Raw genomic sequence first — 15,448 nt, 5'->3', positions numbered from 1 at the left:
GTAGCACATATGTGCAAGGGGAATCTTTACCTTTACCCCTTTTAAATGTATGTGTATATTACAAGGCAGCTTTTTTTCATTAAAATGAAAAAAAAAAAAATCAAAGCCTACAAAACAGGGGTGAAATGCTACCGGTTAGGACCAGTTCGGCCGAAGTGGTAGCGGCAGCAGCGTGAGGCTCCGCCCATGCGCCTGATTGTCGTTACTTTTTGGTTTTAACCAGGAAGTAACCTTTTTTTTTACCCTCTGCGCATCCAAAACCGCATGTTATGCATTTACTTCTGAACCGGTAGGGAAGGTAAGTAGATTTCACCCCTGCTACAAAGGGTGGTAAAATTACACTATGAAAGTCGAAATACATTAGATAGAATCAGCAACAGAGAATGTGTGTGTTCTGGATGAAGCCTTTGTTTTCCTTCGAATTATTTCATTATTCCCAAACTATATTTCACAAAGACTTTACATACGCATACAGTACCCATACACATCAAATTTATTAAGGTACAAAATGGATCTTATAAATTATTTCAGACTCATTTAAATTAACAGTTCACAGTACTGTGGGCGTTTACAAAATAAAATTACAGTTCTACAAAAACTGTGCGTTACTTCATACCTTTTTATCCAAGAGAGATCAAAAAGAAAAGACACATGATCTCTCTTTTCATCTCGTGTCCTTTTTCCATCCCATATGCGACTATCCCTCAAGAGGATTTATCCTTCCAATAATGTCTTAAGTGATTTATTGTGGTCAGTGAGGTATAAAGTATGAGAATGCTGTTAAAGGGGGAAGGAAGAACTAAGCTGTTAAGGAGGGTTTTGGACTAGAGATTACACAGGGCAGAAATAGAAGAAAGAATGAGAAAGAAACTGAAAATAACTCCATCTTGATTTTCTTAGCATCAAATGGGACAGAGAGAAACCTGATCAGTCTTTCAAGATAGATCAGTGTTTCTCAACGTTGGCCGCTTGAAGATGTGTGAACTTCAATTCCCAGAATTCCCCAGCCAGTATTCTGGGGGTTGAAGCAGTGGTGAAATGTAAAATTTGTTACTACCAGTTCTGTGGGCGTGGCTTGGTGGGGGGGGGGTGTAATATGACTGAGTGGGCGTGGCCAACTTTTTTTTTTTTTACTTTTAAAACCATTTTTTCTACAACCTCTTCGGCTGAAGAGGTTGCAAAAAAAATGCTTTTAAAGCCTCTGACAATCCCAGCTGACTTGCCTGATCAGCAGAGGCTTTTTTTCCTTTTAAAAACATTTTTTCTATAACCTCTTCAGCCATCAGAGGCTTTTTTTTTTTTAACTTTTAAAAGCATTTTTTCGGCCAAAGAGGTTGTAGAAAAAATGCTTTTAAAAATTAAAAAAAAAGCCTCTGATGATTGCACTCAGCTGGGCAATGGGGGGCGGGAGGAGGCAGGGATTTTTGCTACCGGTTCTCCGAACCACCCGCCTCCATCGCTACTGGATTGAGCGATCTGGTCCGAACCGGGAGAATTTCACCTCTGGGTTGAAGTCCACGCATCTTCAAGCTGTCAAGGTTGAGAAACACTGAGATAGATAGACTTGTGAACTTCAACTCCCAGAATTCCTCAGCCAGCTGGCTGAGGAACTCTGGGAGTTTGAAGTCCACAAGTTTTAAAGTTGCCAAGGTTGGAGACCCCTGGTCTAAGTTGAGGAACAGACATAGCAAGGATTCCTAGAATCCTACTTTATTGTAGGATATATCAGAATGTTGAAAGTCTATCCAGGTTTCTCTCTATTCTGTGTTAAACTAAAGAAGACAGCATTATTTTGAGTTTTATCCCCATGCTTGCTATATGGGCCAATTGTACCTGGAAGAGTACTCTAGTGAAATGTTTAAAATAAGTGGTAAATCTGCCCCCCGCCCCCCAAGTTATTATGGCATCACATATAGGTGTTATCAACCCCACTCCACCCGTAATATGAATTTCCTCTCAATCACTCAGCTTCAACAATACTTATTTCGGATGGATCCTTTGCACGTCCACAGTGCATGTTATGAAATTGAACACTGTCCTGTAAATCTTGCCTTGAAAGCCGCCTTCGAAACTCATCGGTAGTAAAGTAATAAATTATAGGGTCGAGACATGAATTTAAACTGGCAAGACACAAGGCAATCGCGTGGAAGACCAAAATAACCTTCCGGGCATAAGAATCTTCTATCTTTTGGGACTTGACCAAGTAATTCAAAGGGAAGCTGATGTGATAAGGACCAAAGCAAATCAAAAAGACAATGGCACAAGTCAGGATCATCTTTAAGGCTTTCTGTTTCTCCCCAAGATCTTGGGAAACAGAATTCTTCTCTTGGAGAGATAAGATGGTCTTCCAGGAACAATACAGGATGATCAACAGAGGGGTTACAAAGCCAACCAGCTCACCTAGGGACATCATTGCTATTGAGATAGGTTCATCTGCAGTCTTCAAGGGCAGGTCCGCAAAGCATTTATTGTTGGCACCGGTCTTGTTGGGGGTAAGACGCAGAAGGGGGAAGGGTAAGCAGCCAAGGCAAACTACAACCCATCCAATAAGGCAGATGTACATGTCGTAGATGCGCTTGCAGTCACTGAACTTCAGAGGGTGCATCAGGAACTGGAATCTCCTCACACTGATGCAAACCAAGAAGTAAATGCTTGCATACATGTTGACATACTTGAGATAGAAGCAAAACATGCAAAGTTCCTTCCCCAGGTGCCAACTTTTAGACAGATAATAAAAAATCCTTAGTGGCAGAGATAAAACTTGGGCCAAGTCTGCAATGGCGAGATTGATCATAAAAATCACGGCCCGTTTAGTTTCCTTCATGTATCCATAGAAGACCCAAAGAGCCAAAACATTCCCAATCAGCCCAGGAACCAGGATGATGGTGTACATGATGGCGTAGAAATGTTTCAAGAACTCCTCTTCATTATGGTTGGAGTCATTGGCTGCCATGATTTTCCTTGGGAAGTATGGAGTGGCTAGGTAGGAGAACGGTAAGGATATTATGTAAAATTGTTGCTATCTTGAATTCTCAGGGGAAGGATGTGAAAAGGCTGTAACCTGAGCTGAGGCACTGCGTATGTGAAATCCGAATATCGCCTGGTTTTGTTGCATCATCTTTTCTTTTGCAAGCTTGCAAAGTGCAAATTTTGCTGCACTTTCTTTGTAGGAATTTTTTTTAAAAAAACAGAATATTTAGGATCTTTTTGCTTCTCTGATTCCTGTATGCTCATCTTTGGATCCTCCTTTAGCTTTCTTCATTGTGTTGAGTTTTGTCTAAAATAAGCTTGTTTGATTATGGCATCCGGTTGATTTTGGAAGAAGCTTTATCACAGAGTCTTGAGTCCTCACTCTCAAATGAGAATTGTCTCGACAAATAAATCCCAAACGTACGTTGTGGACAAGAGGCAAGGAGAACCAGGTATCATCTGAGACATCACAGCCACCACCTGTTCCTTTTCTGTTCCTTTTCAACTGTCATACCAAAAAGGACTTTTATCGCTGTTATTCTGCAATACAGCAAAATTGGAACACCTGCAACTGAAGAAAATACAAATAAGAGTTTATATGGTCCTATTCAATGAAAAGCATCTCAAAGCTGGCTTGGTTAGAGGTTCCATCAACCGACACATCTCACCTCTCTTAGATACATCAGAGAAAGTTGTAACCCCAAGGTCCTCCTCTTCTTTGGCAGAGCTTACACCAATGACTACTTGGCCTCCCATCCCAACCTCGCCTTCCTCAGAAGACATTCTATCTGTCAGCTTCAGAAAGCAAGGTGAGAAAATAAAGCTGCTTCTATTCAGATTGGGATTGTTTGGGATGTCCCCTCTTTGAAAAGAATCTACGGTAGATGTCCTAGTGGACAACCACTTAAGTATGACCCAACAGTGGCCAACACACTCTTAAGCTGCATCAGCAGAGGGATAGCAATAGTACCAGCACTTAGATTTATATACCACTTTACAGGGCTTCACAGCCCTCTCTAAGTGGTTTACAGAGTCAGCCTATTGCCCCCAACAATCTGGGTCCTCATTTTACCCACCTCGGAAGGATGGAAGGCTGAGTCAACCTTGAGCCTGATGGGATTTGAACTGCAAAATTGCAGTCAGCTGGCAGTCAGCAGAAGTAGCCTGCAGTTCTGCACTATAACCACTGCACCACCGAGCACAGGGGTCAGCAACCTTAAACACTCAAAGAGCCACAAAGGTCCTAACTGGAAGCCCCCATTCAATTCTGGAGTCAATTGGAAGTCCGGTTCCACATCATAGTCTCCTCCTAGCGTGGCATCCTTTTTCCTCTACCTGTCCTAACCGAAAGCCCTATCAATTGTGGAGCCCATCAGCAACAGGGAGCCGCAGCAGAGAGATGAAAGAGCCACATGCAGCTCCATAGCTGCGGGTTGCTGACCCCTGCTTTAGCATCAAGATTACAAGAAATGATAGTACTGCTCCAGTGGTGAAATGTAAACTTTGTTACTACCGGTTCTGTGGGCGTGGCTTGGTAGGGGGTAAGGTGACTGAGTGGGCGTGGCCAATTTTTTAAAATTTTTTAATTTACTTTTAAAACCATTTTTTCTATAACCTCTTCGGCTGATCAGGCAACTCAGCTGGGATAGTCAGAGGCTTTTAAAAGCATTTTTTCTGCAACCTCTTCGGCTGAAGAGGTTGTAGAAAAAATGCTTTTAAAAGCCTCTGACGATCTTAGCTGAGCCGTGCGATCATCAGAGGCTTTTTTATTTTTTACTTTTAAAAGCAATTTTTCGGCCAAAGAGGTTGTAGAAAAAATGCTTTTAAAAATTAAAAAAAAAAAGCCTCTGATGATTGCGCGGCTCAGCTGGGCACGGGGGGTGGGCAGGAATTTTTGCTACTGGTTCTCTGAACCACCCGCCTCCATCACTACCAGATCGGGCAATCCGGTCCGAACCGGGAGCATTTCACCCCTGTACTGCTCCCTATTGCTCTAAGCCACATTTAGAATATTGCAGTTCTGATCACTGCCATGCAAAAAAAGATGCTGAGACCCTAGAGAGAGCGATGAGAAGAACGATAAAGATGATGGCTAAATCTTATGATGAATGGCTAAGAGAACTTGGTATCTTTAGCTTCATAAAGAGAAGGCTGGGGAAGACATGATAGCAATCTTCCAAAATTTGAAGGCATGCAACAGGAAAGAAGAACTCAATTTACTCTCCAAAGCACCTGAAGGTAGGTCAAGAAGAAATGGATGGAAGCTTGTTAAAGAGAGAACCTATCAGGGGTGGGCTGCTGGAGGTTCACAGGGGTTCGGGAGAACCTCTAGCTAAGATTCTGTGCAGTTCGAAGAACCCGCAAATCCCACTCCTGGCTGGCCCCGCCCACCCCACCCTGCCCCTCCCAGGAGTCCCCACGCGGTCCGTTTTGGATGCAGGTAAGTGCAGGGTGCACGTGGAGGCTCAGGGAGGGCGAAAAACATTTCCGGCCTCCAGAGGGCTTCCAGAGCCCAGGGAGGGCAAACCCCCCCACACACACACACATACACTCGTTGTGGTGCAGGAGGCTGACTAGGCCACGCCCACCATGGCCAGGCCCACCCAGCAATCGGGCAGAAAACCCCTTGCTAAAATTTTTGAAGCCCACCCCTGTAACCAACTTGGAAAAAGGAGGAATTTCTTGACAGTGAGAACGATTAATCAATGGAAGAGTTTGCCTTCTGGAGTTCTGGCTGCTCCATCCCCTGGATGGAGGTTTTTAAGAAAAGATTGGAGAACCATTTGTCCTGGGATAGTATAAGGACTCCTGCCTTGGGCAGGAGGTTGGACTAGAAGACCTCAAGGTTCCTTCCAGCCCTATGATTCTAAAAGCGTCCAATACAAACCATGATAATAGCCTGTGCATTGTGACTGGCACAGATTGTAGAATACTTGCCATTTGAATGATGACACATGAGGTCCTTGACCCCCCCCCCCAAAAAAGTAGGTACTCATGTCCCCTTCTAAAACTGTCTCCTGCAGCTTCCATTCCTCTTGGTCAAAATACATCACTGTCATCATCATCATGTAATAGTATAAAAGAATAGTTAGATCCTTTTAGATTTGAGATGTAAGGGTTTTTATAGGCAAGTGGATCTTATTTCACTCTTTCAAGAATGCTAAGCCAGTCCAGCTGCATTTAGAGAGTTGTCTGCTCTAAAGCAGATGATTTCTTTTCCTGATTCTATTTCTCTAAGTCCCTGATGGTACATCAACAAATTGATTTAGCAAATTTGCAAAAGATGCACTCCTCTGTTTCCATTAGGTCCCTTATAGTAGGTTTAATAGTAAAACCACCATTTCTTAATTGTTTTGTGCTGCCTAGCTAGTTGGATTGCTTTTCCTCTATTTGTTGGAAGGCTGTTGTACATCTACCTGAATAGAATAAGAATAAGAATAAGAATAAGAGTAGAGTAGAGTAGAGTAGAGTAGAGTAGAGTAGAGTAGAGTAGAGTAGAGTAGAGTAGAGTAGAGTAGAATAGAATTCTTTATTGGCCAAGTGTGATTGGACACACAAGGAATTTGTCTTTGGTGCATATGCTCTCAGTGTACATAAAAGAAAAGATACGTTCATAAGGTACAACCCTTAATGATAGTCATAGGGTACAAATAAGCAATCAGGAAACATTATCAATATAAATCGTAAGGATACAAGCAACAAAGTTACAGTCATACTTGGAAACTAATAGATCGTAGATTTATTGAGGAGAAGTAAAGTCATTTCATTGTGTTATTTGAGAATTCCTTCCCTCCCCAATGATGTTATTAGACATCATTATATTTGATTAGGGGCAGGCTGTTCCCTCTGAAAGTTGAACGAAAGTACAACTTCCATAACAGAAACGTATCTTCTGGGATTGTGATAGAACTTCAGGGAAAGTCACCCAATAGCTCATCAATCAATCATGTACAGCAGGGGTGTTGAACTCAATTTCATTGAGTGCCGCATCAGGGTTGTGTTTGACCTCCAAGGACTGGGGTGGGTGTGACCAGGGTGGGCGTGGCCAGCTCAATGTCACTCATGTCAGGGATGTCTGTGGTGGCCCAAGCGCTCTGCCAGCGAAAACAGGCTCCTGAGCACCGTTTTCAGCTGCCCTGACCTCCTGCAACCCTCTGCCAATGAAAATGGGTTGCAGGAGGCTGGGACAGCCGAAAACAGAGCTCGGGAGCCTGTTTTTGCTGGCAGAAGTACTGCGGGCCTCCGGAGCTCCATTTTTGATGGCAGAGGTTTGCAGGAGGCCGGGGTAGCCAAAAATGGAGCTCGGGAGCCCATTTTCGCTGGCAGAAGCACCAGCATTTTTGCTGGGCTGGTCCTTCACTGTTTTCCAGGGAGGCTCCGCAGGCCAGATCTAAGTACCCCACGGGCCAGATCTGACCCCCAGGCCTTGAGTTTGACACTCCTGATGTACAGGCTGAACCTGTACCTTGTATTTCTTACTCTGCTTTATGGTATGAGTCAGAATACATAATCTATCAAGTCTTTAGCAGTGTATTCCAGTGCCATTAGTCACAAAAAGCTTCTAAATCTCTACCTTTCAGGTGGCTTTGATTGTGATAGATGAAGACCATTACTTAATGTTCAGTGGTTTGAGGAAAAACATTAAGCCGATGGCCCTTCCAAACTTTCCGTCACAGTCAGCCGAGCCACAGTAAAGTCCTCAGTTATATAAATAGCCAAGATTTGATTCCCCCTCTGAAGGTTTTTCAATGATTAATTAAAATGCGAGATGCTATATCTCATATTATCCTACTAAATCACTACCCTCCATAATATGCCTTTCAAACATGCTGCTAACAGCTAGTTGACAGGTCTGAAAATATGGTCTCACACAGTTGGAGCGACTCGGCATGAAGAAAGCTGGCATAAGGAGTATGTCCTAGAACTCAACTGGTAGGAACAATATAAAGCAGCAGAAAGATTATACCCCACTGCATTATACTTAGCATCTACGAGTCTATAATTTAAAGTGTAAAAAAATTGGGGTGTAATCTTTCTGCTGCTTTGTCACATCACCGTCCCCAGGCGCACAATATTATACACATCAACTATATTCACATCATTTGCAAAACACACTAAACATAGGTTAAGAAAATCTAGAGACTTGTTATTATACCATACATAATGCCAAAACAAGAACCATAAGCTGCTGCCGCTGGGCTGAGGATGGAGAAAGGCATTGCGAGATTGGCTGGGAAACTGTCATAGAATGTTGAAATAGCAATAGCACTTAGACTTATATACCACTTCGCAGTGCTTGACATCCCTCTCTAAACAGTTTACGGAGTCAACATATGGCCCCCAACAATCTGGGTCCTCATTTTACCCACCTCGGAAGGATGGAAGGCTGAGTCAACCTTGAGCCTGGTGAGAATCAAACTGCCGAACTGCCGGCAATCGGCAGTCAGCAGAAGTAGCCTGCAGTACTGCATTCTAACCACTTCACCACCATGGCTCTCTGAAATGGAGATTATATGACTGTAGTGGCAATGTAGCAGTAGCCAGTAGCACTGAAGCAGCCAACTGTCATTCTTTAGAGAGTCATGGGTCCTGGGTTTTGGACCCATTCTGTAAATAAGCTCATTTGAGGTACCTTGGTTCAAAAATGGTAACCCTATAATGCGCTGTTTTTCCCAGTTAAAGGTGATGTCAAGGAGAGTTTTAGCAGTATATAGATCACCTGTCAACTTGCAAAGCTTTCAAGTTGCCATGAGCAGGAGGGAGAGAGAACTGAAGTGAATTCCATACATTCTTTCTGACCGCAATCTGAAGGAGGGTGTTAGGTTTCACAGCCAGCCAAAGTGGTTAATTGGAGAATATGATTTATGACATGGCCAGAGAGGAGGGGAGAGACAGGGTCATAGGGGCATCTTTCAGAAACTTGACATCATCATTATTCTGCACTCCCTTCATCATTCTATCTTCATAACAGGCCTGCTAATGACTGGATTAACGTCACCAAGTGAAAAAGGAATGCAAATGGATGAGCTGATAAGGGGGAAATGACAACTTAGTCAAAAAAGGGGCACGAGCAAAAATCACAGCCATCTAAGCCTCGATTCTATTTAGCATAGAAAATTTAGCGGGCTTCCAAGATTCTTAGGCTGCGGGAGGTTCCGCTCACCCACCCAGATGTCATCACGTCCCGTTTGCACATGTGCAGAAGGTCCTGCGTATGCACGGAGGTGGCACATGCGAGCGAAGGGACCGCGCCCGCACGCTCCCATTTACGAACTGGTAGAGAAGGTAAGTGAATACCACCCCTGGCTGGAAGGGAACTTGGAGGCCTTCTAGTCCAGCCTCCTGCTGAAGCAGGAGAACCTATACCATTTCAGATAAGTGACTGTCCAGTCTCTTCTTAAAAACCTCCAGTGATGGAGCAGCCATGATTTCTGGAGGCAAGCTGTTCTGCTGGTTAATTGTCCTCACTGTTAGGAAATTTCTCCTCAATTCCAGGTTGCTTCTCTCCTTGATTAGTTTCCAACCATTGTTTCTTGTCCTGCCCTCTGGTGCTTTGGAGAATAATTTGACCCCCTCTTCTTTGTGGTAGCCCCACAAGTACTGGACTACTGCAATCATGCAAGAATTAACCCTAATTCTTCTTTTCTTTAGACTAGCCAGACCCAAAATCAGCAACCATTATTCATATAGTTTAGTCTCCAGGCCTTTGATCATCGTAGTTACTCTTCTCTGAACTTCTTCCAAGGTTTCAACATCTTTTTTGTAATATACTGTGGTAGTATATCCTTTTTGTAGATTAGATTATTATACCCTGGACTGCAAGGCGATCAAACTGGTCAGTCCAAGAGGAGATCAACCCTGACTGCTCTTTAGAAGGCCAGATCCTGAAGATGAAACTCAAATACTTTGGCCACCTAATGAGAAGGAAGGACTCACTAGAGAAGAGCCTAATGCTGGGAAAGAGTGAGGGCAAAAGAAGAAGAGGACGACAGAGAATGAGGTGGCTGGATCGAGTCACTGAAGCAGTAGGTGTGAGCTTAAATGGATTCCAGAGGATGGTAGAGGACAGGAAGGCTTGGAGGAATGTTGTCCATTGGGTCGCGATGGGTCAGACATGACTTTGCAACTAACAACAACAAACCCTAGAACAATAGGGTAACCGTCTTCTAACTTTTGTGGTATTTCCTGACATGATCCACCTTGAAGGCTAACAACAAGTAAGCTTCATGGTTTCCCATAGATTTGAACGTGACATTTCCCAGCATGCTTAACCAGGGAAATTTCAAAGACAGCAGCTGCCTTTCCACAGCATGTTCAGTGGGGTGGCTCTGAACTTGGTTACTTGTTCATGGTTTGGTGTTTGTGTGAGGCCAGCTCATTTGATTCTTTTGGTGCCCCTAAACATAGATTAGGGATGGCCACCACCTCATCATGTTAATCCCCTTCCTCTCTAGAACACTGGAAAAGAGCTGTTGGGTATAAAGAACTTAATCTTGTGGAACATCTGATGATGTTATCTAGTCAGGGAATGAAACATCTGCCAGCCAACAATCCAACTCAATGAGCATCAAGGATTCCATAGTTCAAACTTGAGCTACAAAGATTCTCATTCCGTTGGAGAATTTAACCTTCTAGCTCAGTGTTTCTCAACCTTCTCAACCCGCTGCTGGCTGGGGGATTCTGGGAGTTGAAGTCCACCCATCTTCAAGCTTCCAAGGTTGAGAAACACTGTCTAGCTAACATAGTTACCTAGCTGTTGACTTCATGAGTCTGAGAAATATGAACAAAATGGTGTAGTTAACCTATCAAGATAGAAATCTCAGTACTGCCTCAAGTTAAAAAAAATGTTGCGTGCATTTTAGATCCAGAGCAATGGAAAATCCAGCGGCGATTACAAAAACCATCAATTTTTTTTTGTTTATTTTATATGATGCATGTTATAACAGCTTTCCTCCGATACCTAACTTACTCTTCCTATTCCACTCCCATCTTCCTCCTATTTAAAGGGCAGAGGTTAAACTTTCACTTGTTGGCTATTGGGAATTAAAGACCTTTTATTAGAAAAGCTCTGGAATATCCTGCCACATTTTGTCTAAGCCTCTTTTGCCAAATAGATATTGATATTGTGCTCATTATAATAAAAGCAAATTGACTGGAAGAGTTTGGCAGGAAAAGAAAAGTGTCTTTTCTTGATTGGTCCAAGGAGATTGGCAAATGTTAGGCAAAAGACTCCATAAGCTGACATTAGTTGACATTAGCGCCTGACTAGGTGGCTCAGTGGCTAAGACACACTGAGCTTGTCGATCAGAAAGGTCAGCAGTTCGGCGGTTCAAATCCCTAGTACAGGTCTCCTGTGTGAGCAGGGGGTTGGACTAGATGACCTCCAAGGTCCCTTCCAACTCTGTTACTCTTACTATTATTAGTTTGTCTTTTGGGGCTGATAGACATATTGTGAATACTGAGAACATGCTGTAGGTTGTCTTGGCTGGGATTGGATCAGCTATAACAAAGTTCTAGGTTTATTTATTCATTTCATGGTGTCTGCACACCTCTGCCTTTCAGCACAACTCCCACAGGTTTCCACAAATACAACTGAAAACCAGACAATGACACACTCCCCACGGGTAACTATTCCATCACTTCATCTTGTTTCAAAGACTCTATTGAGCAAAACTATTTTGATCCTTTTTTCTTAAAGTCAAGAGGACAAGGACAAGTTTAACCTCTTGGGGGAAAAAATGACTCCAGAAGGAAAGAGTGACTACAAAAGAAAGATTGCTCTACCTTTCACCCATGTCTTGAGTGGAGAGGACTTTAAGTTCTCTTTTCTGGGATGAAGGAACAATGAGATCGGCCAACCATACATGGAGGAGACATATAGAGTTACCTGTGACCAGTGGTGGGATTCAGCCAGTTCGCACCTATTTGGGAGAACCGGTTGTTGGAAGAAATCTTATTTTGTTTTTTTCCACTTTACAGGGCTAATCCTGTAAGGAAGGCAGGAAGGAAAGATTCTGGTGGTGTTTCTAGCCTAATCTTTATTGCCCTGCTTACCGAAACTGCCTCTCTGATTAACCCTTATTACATTGTAACAGCTAAGGCGAAGTGCCCAGCGACATGAGTGACGTTGAGTTGGCCATGCCCACATGGTCACATGACCACCGAGCCACACCAATCCAGCTGATCATTCGGGCAGAGAACCAGTTGGTAAATTATTTGAATCCCACCACTGCTTGTGACCCAAGTTATAAAGGCTTTCACAGGTTAAATCCAGCACTTTATGTGAGTTTTTAAGTCATTAAATCCTCCCATCTTAAGGTGACCAAGACTGAGAAATGCTGCCTTTACCTGATCTACCATACAGGTAGTCCAGAAGTTATGACCATTCATTTAGTGACCATTTGAAATTATAATAGCACTTAAAATAGTGACTTATGACTGCTTTTCACAATTATGACATTTGCAGCATCTCCATGATCAAAATTCAGATGCTTGACCACTGGTTCATATTTATGATGGTTGCAGTGTCCCCAGGTCATGTGATCCCCTTAGCTCACTTAACAACCGTGTTACTAACTTAATAACTGCAGTGATTGAACGGTGGCAAGAAAGGTCATAACAGATTAATAGAGTTGGAAGGGACCTTGTAGGTCATCTAGTCCAACCCCCCAACCAAGCAGGAGACCCTACCCCATTTTTGACAGATGGCAGTCCAGTCTCTTCTTCCAAACTTCCAGTGATGAAGCTCCCACAAGTTCTGAAGGCAAGCATTGGTTGATTGTTCTCACTGTCAGAAAGTTCCTCCTTATTTCTAGGTTGAATATCTCCTTGTTCAGTTTCCATCCATTATTCCTTGTCTGGCCTTCAGGTGCTTTGGAAAATAGCTTGACCCCTTCCTCTCTGTGGCAGCTCCTCATATATTGGAAGGCTGCTCTCATGTCTCCCCTGGTCCTTCTCTTCACTAGACTAGACATACCCAGTTCCTGCAACTGTTCATCCTATGTTTTAGTCTCCAGGCCCCTAATTATCTTAGTTGCTCTTCTCTGCACTCTTTCTAGAGTCTCAACATCTTTTTTATAGTGTGGTGACCAAAACTGGATGCCGTACTCTAGGTTTGGTCTTAAAATGGGGCAAAAGTCACTTAACAACTGTCTCGGTTAGCAATGGAAATTTTGGGCTCAATTGTGGTTGCAAGTTGAAGACTACCCTATAATTAAAGAAACATCTGCCTGGTGACTCTGGCAGTAAAGCAAAGGAAAGAAGCCCCTGGTTTTATCAGTACATTATTCTGCAAACTTATTTTGGTTACTTTGATTACTGGGTCATTCAGGGTCAGATCTCAAGCTTATTTACATCACTAAATTGTTATGAGGATAAAAGGTGGCCGGAAGTGCTAGAGAGTTATATATGAAGGGTTTTTTTTCTTAGTGGAAAATGAATTATAAATGCAGTTAAGAAAGAAGATAGGGTTAAGTCACTACTGTATAAGAAGCAATTTTAAACATTACAAAAACGTCTTGTTTCTCTTTTGACAATTATGTTGATTAAATGCATCTCAAATTCTTGCTTAAATTTAAAGCCTCTTCTATCTAGTTCCTCAATCAAAGAATGGAGGCCTTTGAACTCTGGTGCTGGAGAAGACTCCTGTGAGTCCCTTGGACTGCAAGGCGATCAAACCGGTCAGTCCTAGAGGAGATCAACCCTGACTGCTCTTTAGAAGGCCAGATCCTGAAGATGAAACTCAAATACTTTGGCCACCTAATGAGAAGGAAGGACTCACTGGAGAAGAGCCTAATGCTGGGAAGGACTGAGGGCAAAAGAAGAAGGGGACAGCAGAGAACGAGGTGGCTGGATGGAGTCACTGAAGCAGTCAGTGTGAACTTAACTGGACTCCAGAGGATGGGAGAGGACAGGAAGGCCTGGAGGAACATTGTCAATGGGGTGACGATGGGTCGGACACGACTTCGCAACTAACAACAACAGCAACAACTATCCATTTGTTTTTCAATGTGTGGTTCCTAACCGAACTGAGATTGTGGTCACTATAATATTAAAAAAAAATTACCCAGGCAACCACTTCTTCAAAATGGAGAGATGGGGTTCTTTCCCCTTATAATTCCATGGCAAAATTGCAAATAAGTATAACAAAGCAAATCTTCCGTGAGTCAATCTTTTTCCAAGTACATGATTTCTTTTCCAAAATTAAGTTCTTTTATCAAGGAGGAAATCCTTGCATTTAAGCCAGATTTAATCACGGCTTAAAGCAGATTCATTAATTTCATAAAATCTCAGCTGTCCTTTTGACTTAAATAGATCTGTTTTTGTTTTCTACTATTCAGGAATGCCTGATTCTCAAAAAAAACCTGCCAGCTTGAGTCCTTGTAATTTTCTTTTTCATTTTTTTTCAGAAACGGTTTGCCATTGCCTCCTTCCTAGGGCTGTGAGAGAGTGGCTGGCTCATGGTCACCAAGATGGCTTTGTGCCTAAGATTTTTCCTGGATTCTAGCCTCATGCCCTAATTGCTACATTAAACTGACTTTTAGATTTACTTTAAGAGGGTTCAGTCTGCAGGTAGCTCTTTACAAATATTTTTAAAGTAATATATGCATATGCATATTCAGGGTGCAAGGAAACAAATGGCAACTATTCGATAATATTACTTCAATCATTTCTTGCCCTCTGTCATAAATTTAGTTATTGATCTCTCCGGAAAGAAAGGAAGGAAGGAAGGAAGGAAGGAAGGAAGGAAGGAAGGAAGGGGGAAAGAAAGAAAGAATCCTAGTCCTTTGTCTGCAATTTCAGAAACAGAACACTGTATAGGAAAGATGCTATTATACTTGCAAATAGATTTAACTGTTTTCTTTCTTTTCCAAATGGAGGGGCACGCGTAGTTATTTGAGGTGTCTAAATCTATCACAGTTTACGCATTTTTGCAGTAGTGAAATCTTAGACCTTCCCAGCATGAGTTTGTTCCCCCAAACCTTCCTGGATGAATTGTTCCTCTCGTTCATTTTATTTTAATTCCGTTCGCAAATGTAAGATGCTTTGACGGAAACCCAACGGAGGTTAAGCAAATAGCTTCCCAACTAATTACAAGAAACACCTTGCGAGATACATAACCACTACATAAAACGAAAGAGTACGAGTCCTACCTTTACCGTTTCTCGCCTGGTTTCGAGCACATTCTTTACATCCTCAGTGTGAGAAACAGTTTGCTGCTACAGTACATGTTTCCTCCTCTGCTTATTGCAGAAAGCAAAACTGCAACTCCTCTTTTCACGTGGACCGAAAGAGGAGACGAAGAAGCGCGGAAGTTAAAGGTGTCACTCGTAAACCTCTGAAGTTGTTCTCCAGGCGATATATTTTTTCCAACGTGCACCGTGTGATTAATTCTGAGCGATGACCAATTTCAGTAAGGAGCATGAAGCAGAAGGCACCCAAAATTCACAGTTCTGTTATAGTGGTGGAATCTATATAT

At 42.7% G+C, this 15,448-nt stretch overlaps 1 protein-coding gene across 1 annotated transcript; it reads right to left on the bottom strand.

Moving 5' to 3' along the window:
* Window positions 1–1,666: 1,666 nt before the first annotated feature.
* On the bottom strand, window positions 1,667–15,193 carry LOC117675900 (putative G protein-coupled receptor 174). Its single transcript, XM_034434960.2, has 2 exons — window positions 15,123–15,193; window positions 1,667–3,541 (listed from the first exon to the last, which is right to left on the bottom strand). The coding sequence occupies exon 2, from the start codon at window positions 2,951–2,953 to the stop codon at window positions 1,961–1,963; it is 993 nt and encodes a 330-aa protein (XP_034290851.1). The 5' UTR covers window positions 2,954–3,541; window positions 15,123–15,193; the 3' UTR covers window positions 1,667–1,960.
* Window positions 15,194–15,448: the final 255 nt, after the last annotated feature.

Source organism: Pantherophis guttatus, chromosome 12, assembly GCF_059756535.1.
Source record: "Pantherophis guttatus breed Tessera chromosome 12, ASM5975653v1, whole genome shotgun sequence".
NCBI classification, from domain to species: domain Eukaryota; kingdom Metazoa; phylum Chordata; class Lepidosauria; order Squamata; family Colubridae; genus Pantherophis; species Pantherophis guttatus.
Note: the sequence above shows the minus strand (reverse complement) of the source record. Positions and strands in the feature narration are given on the sequence as shown.

Coding starts and splice junctions, on each gene's coding strand:
- LOC117675900 (XM_034434960.2), bottom strand. CDS start 2,953: ATGGCAGCCAATGACTCCAACCATAATGAAGAGGAGTTCTTGAAACAT.